General features: G+C 35.1%; 1 protein-coding gene across 4 annotated transcripts; it reads left to right on the forward strand.

Annotated features, from left to right (window-relative positions):
- Window positions 1-6,229: 6,229 nt before the first annotated feature.
- On the forward strand, window positions 6,230-16,143 carry RERGL (RERG like). Of its 4 annotated transcripts, none has more exons than XM_045829782.1 (6): window positions 6,230-6,318; window positions 8,153-8,255; window positions 9,324-9,380; window positions 11,605-11,678; window positions 12,789-12,937; window positions 15,554-16,143. In XM_045829782.1, the coding sequence occupies exons 1-6, from the start codon at window positions 6,283-6,285 to the stop codon at window positions 15,834-15,836; spliced, it is 702 nt and encodes a 233-aa protein (XP_045685738.1). In that variant the 5' UTR covers window positions 6,230-6,282; the 3' UTR covers window positions 15,837-16,143. The 4 variants fall into 4 exon arrangements, with proteins under 4 accessions (XP_045685738.1, XP_045685739.1, XP_045685740.1 ...); XM_045829784.1 differs by having other exon boundaries at window positions 6,256-6,367; XM_045829785.1 differs by lacking the exon at window positions 6,230-6,318 and adding an exon at window positions 7,573-7,695.
- Window positions 16,144-17,315: the final 1,172 nt, after the last annotated feature.

The following is a 17,315-nucleotide window of genomic DNA, read 5'->3' on the forward strand; positions in this document are numbered from 1 at the left end:
CACAAGTCTGACACAGAGGCGTTTCAGTGCCCAGTATCCACCATCTGCTTCCTACCTTCATGACTATGCTTAAACTATTCTCTCTGTCTGTAATACCTGCTCCCTTAAAGTCACTAAGAAAGAATGCACTGTTTGCTTCTTCTAGTTTCTGGGGGCTGCCAGCATTCTTTGTGTTGTGGCCACAGCACTCCAACTTCTGCTGCTGTGACCACACTATCTTCTCCTCTTCTTCTGTGTCAAATCTTCCTCTGTCTTCTTATAAGAACACATGATTGTATTGTATTTAGGACTCACCCTGGAAATCTAGGGTGATCTCCCTATCTGCAGATTTTTAACTTAATTCCATCTGAAAATATATTTTTCCCATATTACTTAACACTTAGAGGTGCCAGAGGTTAATTAGCACCTGATAACTTTGGGGGCCATTAGTTAGCCTACTGTACTTTCCATTTAGAATTCAACTAGTTTTCTCCTATCTGTGTACTCCTGACAACTTGTGTTTACTTTAATTTGTACTTGTTATATAAATATTAACTATCTTTCCCTGAATGAAGATTCTTCAAGAAGGAAGGATGAATGATATCGTTTTCATTAGCATGGTATCTGACATATAGTAGGCACTTAATATGTATTTATTAAACTTTAAAATGAAGTCAGATATTCTCCTTTCCTTTCAAAATAGATGGTTTACTCCATGAGAAAGAACAAGAAAAACAGCACATGCTTATCTCAGTGTGACTTTCTTCTTATCCTTATCTAATATAATAATGCAAATAAAAGTACTTCACTTTTCGAAAGTGTGTGGGGGGCTCCGCCTGCAGGGCCCCCCAGGCTGCCATGATGAGAATAAGTCTACCAAGACATGATCTGCCTGGGGAGGAAAGGTGGCCAATCTCTCACAGGAGAAGGACCAAGAGCCTTTTCCTCAATGGCTTTTATTGGGTTCGTTTAGACAGGAATTCAGGTAAAGCTCATTACTCATTGCTGGGAAGTAAGGATCAAATAACAAGGAACTCTGAGGGCCTATTTTGAATCAGGGTCAGATAGCTAAAGAGCTGTAAAAGACTTTAGGGAACAAACTTACTTCTTCCCTGGACCCTTATCATTCAATTGAGCATATTCTAAAGAAAGCAGGTTTCATAGGATTTTACATAGTCTTTCCTAGGCCTGATCACCTGGGGAGCCTGCCCTTTCCAGCACAGGGCTGCACCACCCTCTGTCATTGTTTCAGGTGTAGGTGGAGCAAGGGAACTAAGGCAACCAAGAGATTAGGAGATTTTCTCCCAGACAGTGAGGACTCAGGCTATGTCAAAGCCGAGGGGTGAGGGTCCATCACCCCCTTTTGCTATAGCCCCCAAAGTCCTTCCTTGGGGGCCTCCCACGTGATCATGCCTGTCTTAGATCATTCCCTCTTTGGGGAATCTTACACGTCATTGGCTAACTGACCAAGCATTGGGGGCCAGTTATGGATGAAGTAGCAGAAGCAGTGCTCCTGCCAGGGAGATAAGCTTGTCTCCTTGGTGGCTTATGGTTCCAAGGTCATTCCCTCAGCCTTAGCCTTGGCGGGGGTTACAGCTTCTGATACCAGGCAGGGTGGTTCCCAACACAAATGTTGATTTATTAATTCATTTTTAGGATGAAAAATTTCAAGACATAACTGGGTTTATATGGATCACCTTGGCTCAGAATACCACATCAAACAATAATTATATCCACATCTTTTCATCTACTAATGTGAAATATGATATCACCATTAATAGTTGCACCTATAAATAAAAAAAATTAAGATATACTTCGTTCAGAAGAAGCATTACATAGTAAGTTAGAGCATCACCCTAAGGTGATGATCCCCAGGGAATCCCCTCTCCTTGAATATAGGCAGGATCTGTGACTTGTTTCTAATCACTGGACATGCCAAAGATGATGGAATAACACTGCTGTAATTATGTTACCAGATAAATATATATAGCATATATACTATGTATGTACACACAAGGTCTTATCTATCTATCAGTCATTCTATCTATTATCTATTAATATTTGTACTGCTGGTGTGCACTGGAGAGATAGTTCTTGATGGCTGGCTTTGTAGAAGTCTGCTGACATGTTGTGCAAGGGCATAAGGACAAGGCCATGTAGCAAGGACCTGAGAGAGCCCCCCCATCTGAAAGCTAGCAAATAAATGAGGAGTCAGAACTGTACAGCCACAAGGAGGATAGAAATGGGTCTTTCACCATCAGGGCTTCAGAGAAGATCACAGTCCCGGCTGAGCCCTGGGTTTCAGCCTGGTGAGCCCCTGAATCAGAAAATCCAATTGAAATGTGACACCTAGACTCCTGACCTACAGAAAGTGTGAGATAATAAATATATATTGTTTAAGTCATTAGGTTTTTGATAATTTGCTGTGCAGCAATAACAAACTACTCAAGACATAGTTTTCTTTGTAATACAGAATTGGTAGAAGCTCTTTACACCACGCCCCTTCCTTGCTTGGAGAGTAAATAAAAACTGTACTCTTAAAAAGAAATTGGTAGAAATATAAAAAAGTCATTGTAGAACTTAGAGTAGTAAAAACCATAGAAGAAAATACTTATTATGAAGCAAAACTGAAAAAAAATCACTTATATTTTCTCTAAATAAGAAAGAAGAAAGAAATAAATAAATAAGAAAGTGGAGGGATACTTAATAACCATAACCATGGCTTTATGCTTATGATAAAAACAGTGCTTTAAAGGGCTCAACTTTTTTTTTACAAAGATACTAGCAAATATCTTTTATTTTTAATGAATAATTTAAATTTTTTATTATTTGTGCTTTTTCACTCTTTCCCCACTTCCACTTAGTCCCATTCTCCTCCCTCCCTACATCAATTTTCATATTGTTGTCTGTGTCCATGGGTCATGCATAGATGTTCTTTGGTTAATCCCTTCACCACCTTTCACCCAGTTCCCCTCTCCCCTCTGGCCACTGTCAGTCTCTTCTGTGTGTTTATGCTTCTGTTTCTATTTCGTTCATTAGTTCATTATGATCTGGAAACAGCCTAAGTGTCCACCAGTAGGTGAGTGGGTAAAAAAAAGCTGTGGTATATTTAGACAATGGAATGCTATAGAGTGATAAAAAAGAAGAACCTCTTACCTTTTGTGACAACATGGAGAGGCCAGAAGAATATTAGGTTAAAAGAAATAAGCCAGCCAGTGAAAGACAATTACCACATGACCTCATTTATATATGGAATCTAAAGGGCTCAACTTTTGAATAAATAGCCAAGGAGATGAGGTAAGCATGAGAAAGCTAATTATAAATACATATCATAAACTGATTAGGAAACATCATTGAGGCTAAAGCACACGTGATCAGAATTTTGCAAAACATATTGAAGGGGTATTCATCTGTTTCAGGGAGAACAAATGAGCAGGGAAAGGAGGTCAGTGGTGGATGGCAGTGTGCTGGAGTGGAGTGACTGCAGGCTTCCTGCTGGTCTGGCTTCAACAGCTACTCCATGTGACATGGAGCAAACTACAATTTGAAATATTCTATTAGAGAAAATACCATTTCCTCATGGAGATTGTATTAGTCAGAGTTCTCCAGAGAGACAGAACCAATAGGATCTGATTTTATAAGTTACATTATGTTATATTAATTATAGCATATTAAAAGGAATTGACTCAGGTGAATATGGAGATGGAGAAGTCTATCTGCAGTCGACAAAGCGGAGAGCCAAGAGAGCTCATGGCATAGTGTCCAGTCCAAACCCTGCTACATTTGAGTCACAAGAAGAGCTAAAGGGCTGATGTTTCAGGTTATGACTCAGGCTTGTGCGAACAGAAGTGAAGTGCAGCTCTTCCAAGTTAGCTCCCCAAAACCTCCCACACATGATTTGTCACGTTCTTTCCCTTTGCACTGCCCTGCCTGGAAGCCTGACATGGGAGATGTTGTAGGAGAGATGCCCCACTGATGAGGAACTCTGATCTATTGCTTGATGTGAGCAAGAAATACACTATTCTTCTGTTTGAACCACTGCATGCATATTTTGAGGTTTATTTATAGCCAGCTTTCAAAGGAATTGTACGTTTTTATTCATTCAATTCCGTGAAATTGTAGGCTTTAATTCTGAATGTAAATTTGGGGTATTTATTTCTAAAAGTTAATGGAAGGAATTGGAGGAATGCAAGTAATGTATCCTTTTCACATCTGCATTGCTTAGACTTTAAAGCTCACTGTTTGCGTGGAATGTGCATACACTGAAGTAGACACATGTTGCTCATTCAAGCTTCCTGTTAGAGTAGCTGCATTACAGAAGGTTGACTGTTTTCTTTTTAATTGGGGTGACATTGGTTAATAAAATTATATAGGTTTCAGGGGTACAATTCCATAGCCATCATCTGCATTGTATTGTGGTTCTACCACCCCAAGGCAAGTCCCTTTCCATTGCCATTTATCCCCTCTTTACCTTCTACCTCCCCCCGCCCCTTTTTCCCTCTGGTAATCACCATACTGTTGTCGGTGTCTGTGAGTATTGCTGAATTCCTTCATCTTTATCATCAGCCCTAAACCCCTGGCCCCTCTGACAGCTGTCAGGCTATTCTCAGCAGCTATGAGTCTGCTTCTATTTTGTTTGTTAGTTTATTTTATTCATGAGATTTGACATATAAGTGAAATAATATGGTACTTCTCTTCCTCTGATTGGCTTATTTCGCTTAGCATAGTAATCTGAAAAAATATATGCACCGCTTTGTTCATCACAGCATCATTATTTACAACAGCTGAGATCTGAAACAGCCCAAATGCCCATCAGTAGATGAGTGGGTAAAAATGCTGTGGTGCATTTACATAGTGGAATACTACTCTGCTATAACAAAGGTAATCTTACCTTTTGGGACAGCATGGAAGAATGACTGTTTTTGAAGGCCACAGTCACTTTTTTTCTACTAACCAACTTCAGGTGATTAAGAAAGAGCTAAAGAATCTTTGAAAAAATCTAAAGTAGCTTCAAAGAAAATAACTAGTATCTACACAAAAAACTGACATAATTTTTTAGAGAAGATAAAAGGGGTGAATATTTGATTATAATTACTATTAGCTATCACATTTCAATTATTATAAACATAGTGGAAAACAAAATCTTACGAAACAATAAGGACCTCAAAAGTAATTTCAAAGAGTAAAATAAATACTTAATCATTACCTTGAAAAGCCAATTGTAATTATAAGTATACATGCTGAGAAAAATTTTCAGAGCCATTCAATTATGTAGTCACACACTTGCTCTGAAAACCTTAGAAAATTGGAGAGCTATTCATCATTTTTCTTTTGCCAAAAAAGGCCCATGTAATTTAGTCATTTACTAATATTACATATCGAATAAAACATTTCTTTAGTATATGATACCCAAATGAAAGATTATCTTTCAAAGCTTGTTCTATGAAATTTAGAATTATAAAAGTGTAATTGTCATAGGTCAATTATGTTAATGATGTCAACAACGTTTTTTAAAATGCTTAGTAATCATATACACATCTTACACTATTACATAAGATGGTGTACACCATTTATATCTTGTTAAGATTATGAAAGATGAAGGAACTGGGTTGGGGAGTATTTAGTATTTATCTTTTCAAGGTCCTAGAAGAGCATTATGGAACAGAGATAGTTTTCTCCTTGGGGGATTTGTTAGGGTCACTCCACCCTTCTGAATCTGAACATTTTGTTGGCAAAATTATAGGGAAATAGAATTAGCTGAGAAGGGCTGGTTAACCTGACCTCAGAGAAATAGAACTGAATATCTGATAAGTAATTAGTTTCTTACTTTTAATGTTTAATGATCATTCCCTATGACCATCATCTGTCAGTACTGTCTGCCCGTTCACTGATGTGTGTCTAGCACTGAGAATAGTGCCAATCCCATAGTAAACATAATAAATTTCCGTTCATTCAATAAAATGAATAAAGTAATAAAAATAATTTTGTTTTGGTTGTGAACAGATGTTTCTGTAGGGAACTATAAGAAAATTGTAGGTGGTATAATAATATATCTATCAGAATATTAATAATTTAGCTCCCTTTACCAGGGGCAGAAAAAATATATCGACTCTTTTGTTTCTTAGAAAAGTAAGTGCATAATTATATTCTCTCTGCTCAGGTTTATAACTTCCCTGTATTCCAACCCCAGACTTCTTTCTTATAGGATTGACCTTTGGAACCCAACGGGAGCAGGGAAGAAGAGGATGTGGTGAAACACAGCACATGTCTCGATAACGACCATTTGTTTATTATTTTCTAAGCATGCGTGTTGTGAAGTTGAGGTTTTCCTTCCTGTCGGTAGGTATACTAAATTTCTAGAAGCTTCAATCAGAAGTTTCTTAAGAAGGTAAGGATGTAATTATGCTAAATAGAGGAAAAACTCTCAAGTCCATAGTTTGATAAATCGTCTGGTAAAGTTCCTTAAAAATCATTCTTGTTACTTTTAATATAGTTGCATGGATTAAAGAGAAAGCATAGCTTATTTACAAAACATTTATAGTTTGTAATAAAAGGAAAATTTTAAGTTGTTTTTATTCTTAACTTATTGATCCCACAAATCGTCATACTCTCTCTTGCTTTGTTTTCTTTACAGAATTCTTCTTTTGGAGTAGACACTCTCCCTAGTCCTCAGTCATTTTCACTTTCCTCTCTTACTGGGTCATGCTCATGTTTCAAGCTTATCATCCTTTTGGAAGACTTTGCTAGCCACTGCTTTTCTTTTCCCAGCTCTTACAGCCCTCTGTTAGCAATGATCATATTTATTATAATTCTGGTTGTTTCCATTTTTCTCTTGACTCCATCAAGGCAGAAAATTTACTATTTAATTGTTGACCTCATAAACACAAGATAGCTTTAATAAGGAGTGAAATTCATCAATGCTTGTTAAATAAATACATTTTCAACATTGTTATTCTATTATAGTTGTCCCATTCCCCCCCCTTGTGCTCTCTTCCACCCAGCCCACCTCCTGCTCCCACAGTCCATCCCTATACTGTTGTCCTTGTCTGTGGGTCATTCAAACACATTCTTTGATTTGTCCTTTCCTGTCCTTTCCAGTATTAAATAAAAGAATTTGTAAGAAACATGTTACCCTGTGATCAACCCGGCCTGGAAATGAAATAAAACTTCTTCACCTAGGCCTCAAAATTTAGTACACAAAAGTTGAATTCTTTTATTTTTTGTTGTATATGTTTTCTCAACTGTCAAATGTATAAATATATAAAAAGTGGGGAAAAGTAATACAGTAATGTAGGGACTTAGTGTAGAAGGAAAATTTGATGAAAAAAAGTATGAAAGAATCATTACTTTGCATATTACATCTACCTCTTTTCTCCTAGCAGGAGTGAATTATATCACAACTCCCTTTTAAAATTTTCTTTCTTTTTAATTTCCTTCTCCTAAGTACAAAGTACTGTATAAAGAAGCATGGCAGGTTTCCATTCATTGCTCTTTAAACAACATGAAGCTGATTGTTTCATTTTCTCCTGGAAATTTTACTGCTGTCTATTGGCATAAAATTAAAAGGAAAAACAAGAGAGGGGAGAAGCTTCTTGTTGAGAAGGACATTGAAATGGTGGAACTGCACTGCTCGTATTTCTGCTGGAGAGCCGAGGCCCAAAGACAGGGAGTGGGTGCTCACGTGCGTCCCTGTCAACCCTACACTAATACATAGAGGTAGCCGTCCTCTTCCTTTCCTCGTTTCTTTTCATGACTGAATTAACATATCCCCTCTCATCTTTCGCAGAAGAAATGTAAGAATATATAGGCTCAGGTATTAATAGAAAAATAAAAACTGATTCAATCAAAGTAAATTAAAGGGATGTTCAGTCATCCTCCAAAAACTTTCTTAATGAAGTGAGATCATTTTTTTTAGATCTTAGGAGAAAGTAGACTCAAGGTACACAAAATAGCAGATGGAGAGCTAAACTTCTGTTAAATTCTTAACTATTAGCTTAATAAGCCTTTGTATCTAAATAGTAGCTCCAAAGTTCTTTGGTGGCATATGTTCAAAGCTACAACATTTTTAATGTTATTATTGGATGGTAGCAATGTGGGGTGGAGTTGGCCTTGGAGAAATGAGAGCAGCATTACTTTGTAAGAAGGATTTTAAAAATTTCATACTTGGCTCAAGTCAGTATTGCTCCAGAACGTGGACCTGACCAAAAAGAAACAGAAAAACAACATGAATGATGTGAAGCTTGCTGTCTTGGGTGGTCCAGGAACAGGCAAATCCGGTGAGTGGTGTTGTTTCCTCTGGCATGGTGTAGAGTGCAGAGAGAGTGAGAAATATATTGGCTTGTATGTAAAACTTGGTATAACTATATACTTGTATATTGTTTTTCATTTGCAGATTTTATTTTCTAAGCAAGTGATGTAATTAACTGTATATTTGAAGAGTTTATGGACAGCTTGAGGAAGATAACTGTTTAAAGTATTAATTTGTATTTTGTTCTACTGACGTTTAAAAATCATAGGAATAACAGGAAATCCCTCCATCACTATCCCACCCATTTCTGACTCCAACACACCTGTCCCCAAACCCACCCATCACCAAACAACAGTCTCGAAAGAATCCTGCTGAGACTGAGGGTTCAGAGAGGTGTGTGGAGACCTGTGGGTTATTTTTTAAATGTCACATTTCAGAGGAGAAAACACATTGCTCTGTAGATGCCTGGGAACTCAACATGTGCCCTGGCTTGAGAGGCCATTTCATCATTTTTTGTTTTGTTTTTGCTCACATTAAGGTCACTTTATGATGGTAATGAGGATACCACCCATAGAAGCCCCCTGAGCCCAAAGACTAGTAACTGGCCACCTCAGGAGCTGTAATAAAATAATCCAACACTAGAGGTCCTTTCTCTATTTTCTAGATTTTGAAGTCCCTCTGTTCTTCAGTAACTGAATTGCTTGATATTGTCCTTGTCATTAGAAGCATGTAGCATCTTGAAACCATACTTAATTTGATAAAGAAAAAAAGAAATGCTATAGTTCCTGCACCTCAGATTTAATGAGAAGTATGCCTCTGTTACAAAAGGTAAATTGCCTCATATTTGCATCTGTGAATTAATTACACAGTGATTTGAGTGGACCCCATTCTAAGGTCACTTTTTTTCTAGCCTCTTAACCTTTACAGTTCTGTGTTGGAAATCTTGCTACTATTATTGAGACCAAATTTGGTAAAGCTTTAAGATTTTCCTGATGCTTGGTAATTTTTGACCTGAAGATAAAACCCTATGCACATAACTAGGTTATCCGTATCCTAAAACAGAGAGGACTGTAAATCCAGCTTGTTTATCTTGCAGCCCTTACAGTAAGGTTTCTTACCAAGCGGTTCATTGGAGAATATGCTTCTAATTTTGGTAAGTCACTAATTTATAGACTTTTTTCACCTTAAACTGAGATTATAATTAAGCCACAATTAAGATCAGAAAAGAATTTTAATGAGATCCTTCATTTTTGCTTTTTTAAAGCAACTTATTTGTTCACAGATCTTGGTTAGAAATGCCAAAATAAGGAATTGAACTGAATACTATTTTATGATAAAATTCATCCAATTTGATGTGACCTGAGATGGATTAGCAAGTCACTTGGTTTCAGTTTAAAGGTAGAAAAACATTAAGACTGAGATCTCTTCCTGCCCCACCCCACGATATTGTAGAGCATGTAAGTGTGAATATTTTTGTAAGCTGTGAAATGATTTTGAAATTAGATAAGTGCTTGTTGAAAGATAAGGTAAAATTAATTGTAAGAGCACAAGTAATTATAAAATAAAGCTTTTTTATTGTAAAACTGTGTGAAAATAACAGGAAAATTATGTCTTTTTTTTTAATTTTTAAATTTATTTTTAGAGAGGGAAGAGAGGGAGAGAGAGAGAGAGAGAGAAACATCAATGTGAGGTTGCTGGGGGTTCTGGCCTGCAACCCAGGCATGTACCCTGGCTGGGAATCGAACCTGGGACACTTTGGTTCCCAGCCCGTGCTCAATTCACTGAGCTATGCCAGCCAGGGATAGGAAAATTATGTCTTGATTAAAGATCATATATAATTATATAGGTTGCTTATGTAAGTTTCAGAGAAATTCTAAAACATGTTCCAGGGAACCTTGAGATAATTTGAAGAGCATTTCACTAACTCTAATATAAGTATCTGTTATTTTGATCAGAATTAGTATGACATATGGGAAATACCACAGTGGGGAATTAATAAAAATGGGGAATGTTACTAGAGGTTTGAGTATATTTTGGCTCAGCAATTAATCAATATAATTGTATTAATATCTTATATGATCAAAGGTATGGGAAAATGCTTCGGGTTCTTTGTTTAAAAATGATAGATTTATAAGTAATATGAGAACTGAGGAAAGGGAAATAATTACTTTGTTCAATAACACTTATTTAGAGTAAAATGAAATTATGGTTGTAAATGTGTTTTTCCATGAGAAATAAACATAAACAAAAATATTTGGCATTCATTTATGTGATAAAGTTATCAGAGTTCTTCAGAAAGTAACTTTAGAAAGTATTGCATTATGTTGTTTTCGACATGTATCCAACGTGGTATTTCAGTCTATATGACACCGTGAACATTTTAAGACAAGTGCCTGAAACTGATTACAGAAAGAAGAAGTATATAAAAATTCTCATTGTTTTATTTCTCAGGTCAGCAATCCTTGTCAAAAGGTCAACATAACACACAAGCTAGCAAGCAGTCAGACATGAGAAAATGTTCCAGAACTACAAAACATGAATAAAACAACACCTCCCAAACAATGGCAGCAACAATGAAAAAAAATATTGCCTTAATCTTTATAGGGTATAGTTATGTAAACAAATAAGTATACACATTTCTGGTTAAGAATATGAAACTTAGAGACATATTGAAAAACAATCAAATTAGCAAAAGGTGGCCACTGTATGAGGACATACTAGCAAAAAATGACTCCATCTCATAAATAATGACTAGAAGGAGAAATAATAAAATTCTAGACAGGTGGTGACTCTGATGGCAGTTTTTGAGTTTTAGAAGTGGATATTTTAAAATATATGGAGGGAAATTTTGTGGTTCACAGTAGTAAACTTAAATCAAGTTTAGAAGGCATTCTCTGAAAACATTTTAAAGTTTAAATGTCTGGAAACATATTTTAAATTTTAATGAAAGAGATTGAAGGATCCAAAGGATCGTTATTAGAATTCAGCTGTTAGCAATAATACAGTAAAGATGAAGAGTTTATGATGCATAAGAAAGATGCAGAATTGGTGGAGACATGTTTTTCACTAGGTCAGAGGAGATGCTAACTAGTTCATAGTAAATTGTCCTTAGAAACATAGGTAATTCATCCATAGTAATAGAATGGAAGTTAAGTCCATAAGCACAAAAACATGTGGCTGAATAGATGTAGTGAATTTCACTTGTGAAGAATATATATGAGTAAATAAACAGGTATGTTTTTTGACCACTAGCAATAAATGACAACTCCACTAAAGTATAACCACTTGAATTTGCAAAATTGTGATCCAGATATAGGTGCAATATTTTTATTCTGCAGTATATCCATACTAACAATAAACATATGTGTATTTTGCAGAATCCATCTATAATAAGCATTTGTGTTTGGAAGGGAAGCAACTGAATCTAGAAATATATGACCCTTGTTCTCAAGTAAGTGAAACAAAATACCCTTTTATTTTTCAATCATGATTTGAAGAAGATTGGATAAGGGTCAGTGTAAAGTTGCCAGTCTTCATACTGAATTTTCTTCTCAATAATAATTATTAAAATTTTAGCCCTGGCTAGTGTGGATCAGTGGATTGAGTGCTGGCATGCAAAGCAAAGGGTCACTGGTTTGATTCCTAGTCAGGGCACATGCCTGGTTTTGGGCCAGGTCCCTAGAAGGGGGCACATGAGAGGCAACCACACATTGATGTTTCCCTCTCTTTCTGTCTCCCTTCCTGCCTGTCTAAAAAATAAATAAATAAAATCTTAAAAAAAAATTAAGATTATTTTTAGTGCTATAAATTCCATTATCTAACTTCTCTGTAAAGTTATGACAAAACTGTCATATTATAAATATCTTTAAAATAGAAATAATTGGCTGAATTCATAATATATTTCTATCAGGTCATGATGTAGCTTTTAGAAGCTAATAGTTTAATGACTTATTATTCACTTTATATTTTCATGATTTCCTTTGTAGCTCACAGTAGAGTAGAGCATAAGGTAGTTTTGAGTATAAATTTCTTTGTTCATTCAAATACAAAAGAAGTACAATTAGGACTATATATAGTTGTTCAAGATTTCAAAACAACTCTCTGGGATGGATTCTTTTAGGTATGGAAATATATCTTAAATCTTCTTATCTACCCTACAATTTTTTTACTGATTTCAGTCTAGCACCAAGAATCAACAGATATTCTACCTACTAATATAGGTAGAAAATATTATCTCTTTTCAAAACAAATATGTGGATATTAATTCAAAGAAAATGATTATAGCTTATCAATTTTTCAAAAACATGCAGATATTTTCTTAGCAAAGTATTGCAAAATGAGATAGCTACAACTTTGTTATAGTTCACCTTTATACTTTAAACTTTTAATCACTTTTAATTAAAGAGAGTGATGAAGAAATAAGGAAACTACATTTCAGAAAATACCAGTTTTTGACTTATTTACTTCTTTTCTCAGTGAAATGGGTCTTCATTAATTCACTCTAAAGTGTGTAATACAGGTGTCAGCTTCCACCCTTTCAATGTGCTTGGTTCATTTTCAGCCGCAGAAAGCCAGATTTTCCCTCACAAGCGAGCTGCATTGGGCAGATGGGTTTGTTATTGTGTATGACATCAGTGACAGGTCTTCGTTTGCTTTTGCAAAAGCACTGATCTACAGAATTCGGGAGCCACAGACTAGTCATTGTAAAAGGTGAGATATCTTTCATCTCTTTCTCCTTTCTTTTTAGTAAATCATCGTATAGCTGTAAGCATCATTAGGAAGAGTTTAATACAGCCTTCCAATTACAAAATTTAACAGCCCTGAACAATTCACCTTCCATTCCACAGGAGTTATACATGTAGTAAAAGGAAGAAGATGAGAATACTTTATATCCTGGCTGACATAAACAGTTACTTGCCCTGAGTAAATGGCGATTTTACAAGACAGTTCCTATTGTTAACATGACACTCACTTGCAAAATAATGGTCCTCTGTACACAAGATAGTTGGCTTTCCACCCTTCCCTTTTCATTCCCACAAAAATGTTAAGGATACTAAATAAATCCAGATTTATTACATTTGGCATCCAATTCCTAGTCATTTAGTTGTTCAATCTATCAAAGTAAAATAGACAGAATAATCAAACCAATGCAAATTCTATGTATGAGAATACATTTTTCTTCATTTCACCTCCTAAAGTAAATAGCCCATTAGCGATTCCCCATTATTAATGGCCTTGGCACAAGGAGCTATAAAGAAAGACATAACTGTTCCTTAAACCATTCTTGCATTAGTAAATATAAGTTAAATATAAGTTGAAACACATACATTTCCCATTTAAATTTTTTTGTTTTGTAACCTTTCCCATTTAAAATATTTTGTTCATAATGCTGATGTAAGGGATTCTGTGTGCTCTTAAGCAAATTTGCCCTTAAAACACAATATAATCACTGAAAATTTGTATATGTACTTTTTATATTTATTTTAAAAGCCCCACTATCAAGAACCATCAGATAATAATTGATAAACAGTATTTCCCTGGAGTCAGTTGATGTAAATTCTTGTTTGTATTTGATTGGTCTTTAATCTTTAAGACCTAATTTTTCTGATTATAAAACTGTCAGAAGCATGGTAGGAGAAAAGGATGAGATTTTGCTAAGGTACCTCTCAGCTCTGATTTCCTGTAAAACTATTTTTTTTTAAACTCCATTGTTTCCAACATTAAACGTCATATTTAAGCACCAGGACATAGGTAAGCAATAGTGAGGATATTTGTTTGATGTTCTTCCAAATCAAAGAAATCACTCAAGCATACCAAAAACATGTAAAAATAATAATAAAGTTTTTTGACATTTCCTGTCAATCTTTTTAATGTCCTGACTAATAATTTTTAGAGTACTTTCAATTCTCAATCTGAAGAGACTAGAAAAGCAAAATATGGCATTGTTTAATTAAAGTTGCATCTAATATTTGTGACTCATCTTTTGATATATTTTATCATTACCCATTATTTACAATAGTTTTCTGAACTATGTGGAAAAATATACTATTAATATCCCCAAAAGTCCAACACATACTGTACTTTTTTCCTCATGGCTCACAGTGTCGCGTGGATGAAAACAACTTTAAGTGGAATCTGGGGACAATATCTCTTTAGATAGAGTTGGTGGCTTCCCTTGTTCAATTTTCTCCCATAGTAGATATCTTGGCAGAGTTTCATACCACTGAAGGACTAATAATATTACTGTATTCTTCAAACAAAAGTCTGTTTTAAGAATATTTTGTTGTAACCAGTGAAACTACATTGAATTTGACAAAGATATTACCTTAACATAGTTCTTAAATAAACAAAAAAGATCCTACAAGGTCATGAGATTGTGAGATTTTATCTTGAGTATGTGATAATGGATATTAACTAAAAATAAAAATCAATGAGTATTAAATGGCATTATACCTTGTTATACATCTAAATTGTTCAATCATAGTTACTATTTAATAGAGTTAGTCCTTCCCTTTTTTCTCTCCTTTTATTTTGTATTTTTTCCTTTACCATTTAGTCCCTTTACATCACTCTTTTCCCTGCAATTACAACTCTGTTGTCCATGTCCATGAGTCCTTTTTCCTTTTTGCTTGATCCATCCACCCCTCACATTCCTCCCCGATAGCTATTGTTTTGCTCTATGAGTCTGTCACTATATTGCTTAGTTCATTAGATTCCACACATGAGTGAAATCATATGGTATTTATATTTCTCTGACTGGCTTATTTCACTTAGAATAATGTCCTTAAGATCCACCTATCCTGTCACAAATAGTAAAGTTTTCTTCTTTTTATGGCCAAGTAGTATTCCATTGTGTAAATATGCTCTTTCCATTGATAATGAAATGAAAAACAATATTTAGAAGCATCTTTCATGGCCTGACACTGTGTCTGGTATTTTTACCTACACCATTTCATTTAATCTCTATGAGAATTCTGTGTGACAATGACTATATTACCAGTTTTTATGTATCAGAGAATTGAAAGTTGGAAAAGTAGCAGCCATACATTTTTAGTAAACAGAGCCATAATTCAAAAATAGGTTGGTATCACTTCAGAGTTTGCACATTAAGAGACTTGTTGCTCCTGTGTCACTTACTATACTCTTTCTAAAATAGTTTTTTATATAAATTGAGATGTGTATCACACACATATACTATAAATAACACACACACACACAATATTTTTTTCTGTTTTGGCCCATAATTCTTTTTGACATTAACCTACTTAATTAAAAAAAGGCATTGATAATTCAATCTTGTCAAAGAATTGTGTATCTGTGTTTCAGAGCTATGGAATCAGCAGTGCTTTTGGTCGGTAACAAGCAAGATCTCTGTCATGTGCGAGAGGTTGGCTGGGAAGAAGGGCAAAAGCTGGCGTTGGATAACCGCTGCCAGTTCTGTGAGCTGTCTGCAGCAGAGCAGTCTCTGGAGGTAGAAATGATGTTTATCAGAGTTCTCAAGGACATCCTGACAAACTTCAAACTCAAAGAGAAGAGAAGATCCAGTGGATCTAAATCAATGGCCAAGCTGATCAATAATGTATTTGGAAAGAGAAGGAAATCTGTTTAGTAGATATGTGATCCTGGGTTCTTATTATATCAGAGAGTTTCAAACATTCATTTAATAATTGAATTTAACCTTTGTTTGCCATTAAAAAAATCTTTTAAAGATATAAAATGATTGAACACAAGCCATAACTGTGTTTTCCAACATCTAGTTTTCTTTTTTGGTTGTTTATATTTTGTATACTCTTCTTCATACTTAACCTTTTCTTTATTACATAAAATAACACTCCATACAATCTATTGGCTGATTACTATACAGTTTGCCTTACAAATAAACATTGCTTATATAATTTTATTACACTACTATTCTATAGGCCTGTTTATCTTTATATATTTCTTTAGAATGAAATATATAGATATTCATGTATTTCATATTTTATAAAGCTTAATAAATTTATGAAAGTTCATGATTTATTTAATAGAAATGTATGAATTTAATTTTTGAAATGTCTTCATAATAATCTAGTTACTTTATAATATACAAATTTTGCTTATATCCTACGCTTTAAGAGGTTAAATTTCTTGCCCATAAACACATAGATTGTAGCAGGTGTGATGTTGAAAATCTCTGTTTTTCTTTGCATGCTATGCTAACAAGAGCGATTATAACAGATACATTAACTTATACAGCTAAGATCCTTTTGGAATTAAAAGATTAGTCCTTTATAGTTCATTTAGAAATCATACATCATAAGGAAAAAATTATATAACTGATTGGTAAATATATAACCTTGAGAATCTTATTGCTCTAAAAGAAATATTGCATTAGAAACAAGCACTTTGAACCTTCTCAGATTACTTCGAATATTTTTCAGAAGTCAACTGACTCCCTTCTGGACTTTCCTATTATTGCTACTGCCTGTGCTGAGCTTACCACCAACTACATTTCAAGCTGTGGTGTTAGGCCTAACTTCAGCCAAATCACTGAAAATTAAGGTTTGAAAATCAGAGAAGTTAAACTGGGAGTACAAACAATGCTACCATATACTTGGTTACCATGTGTCGTCAGTAACTTGGAGTGCAATATCTTGAGTAGAGAGTTGTAGACAAGAGTGAGGGAGGGGTTACATGGAATATTAGCCTGGTTAGGAAAGGATTCATTGACATGATGTTAATCACGCTGAATCATGATTCAACCTTTTAGGAGTGACACCTAGAGCTAATTTCTATAGCTTTGCTGTTCATTAGAAATCTAACCTTGATGATACACTAGAATAAAAACAAAAACCGTGCAAATAAAAGAACTTTGTGTGGTGGTATACAAAATCATCCAGAATGTTAGGGGAGTTAGAATTGATATGGTAGGTTGGACCCAAGAGACCACCATCTGCCTGTGTTCTCTGGGACAGTTCAGGGAACCTCCTCAGGAAATGAGAAATGCACTGGTGAGGGGACAATTTTGAGAAGCTTAATAGTGACTATGCTCTCCAGGTCAGAGTTGACAGTAGGGAGGCTGCCATGGAACGATGCTCCTCAATATCGA

Source organism: Phyllostomus hastatus, unplaced genomic scaffold (assembly GCF_019186645.2).
Source record: "Phyllostomus hastatus isolate PE091 unplaced genomic scaffold, TTU_PhHast_1.1 phas_scaffold_93, whole genome shotgun sequence".
In the NCBI taxonomy this organism is placed as follows: domain Eukaryota; kingdom Metazoa; phylum Chordata; class Mammalia; order Chiroptera; family Phyllostomidae; genus Phyllostomus; species Phyllostomus hastatus.

Excerpts from the sequence above, each read along its gene's own strand:
- RERGL (XM_045829782.1), top strand. The coding sequence starts at position 6,283 with ATGCGTGTTGTGAAGTTGAGGTTTTCCTTCCTGTCG. Across the intron at positions 6,319-8,152 it reads TGAGGTTTTCCTTCCTGTCG|TCAGTATTGCTCCAGAACGT; the intron begins GTAGGTATACTA and ends ACTTGGCTCAAG. Across the intron at positions 9,381-11,604 it reads AGAATATGCTTCTAATTTTG|AATCCATCTATAATAAGCAT; the intron begins GTAAGTCACTAA and ends TGTATTTTGCAG.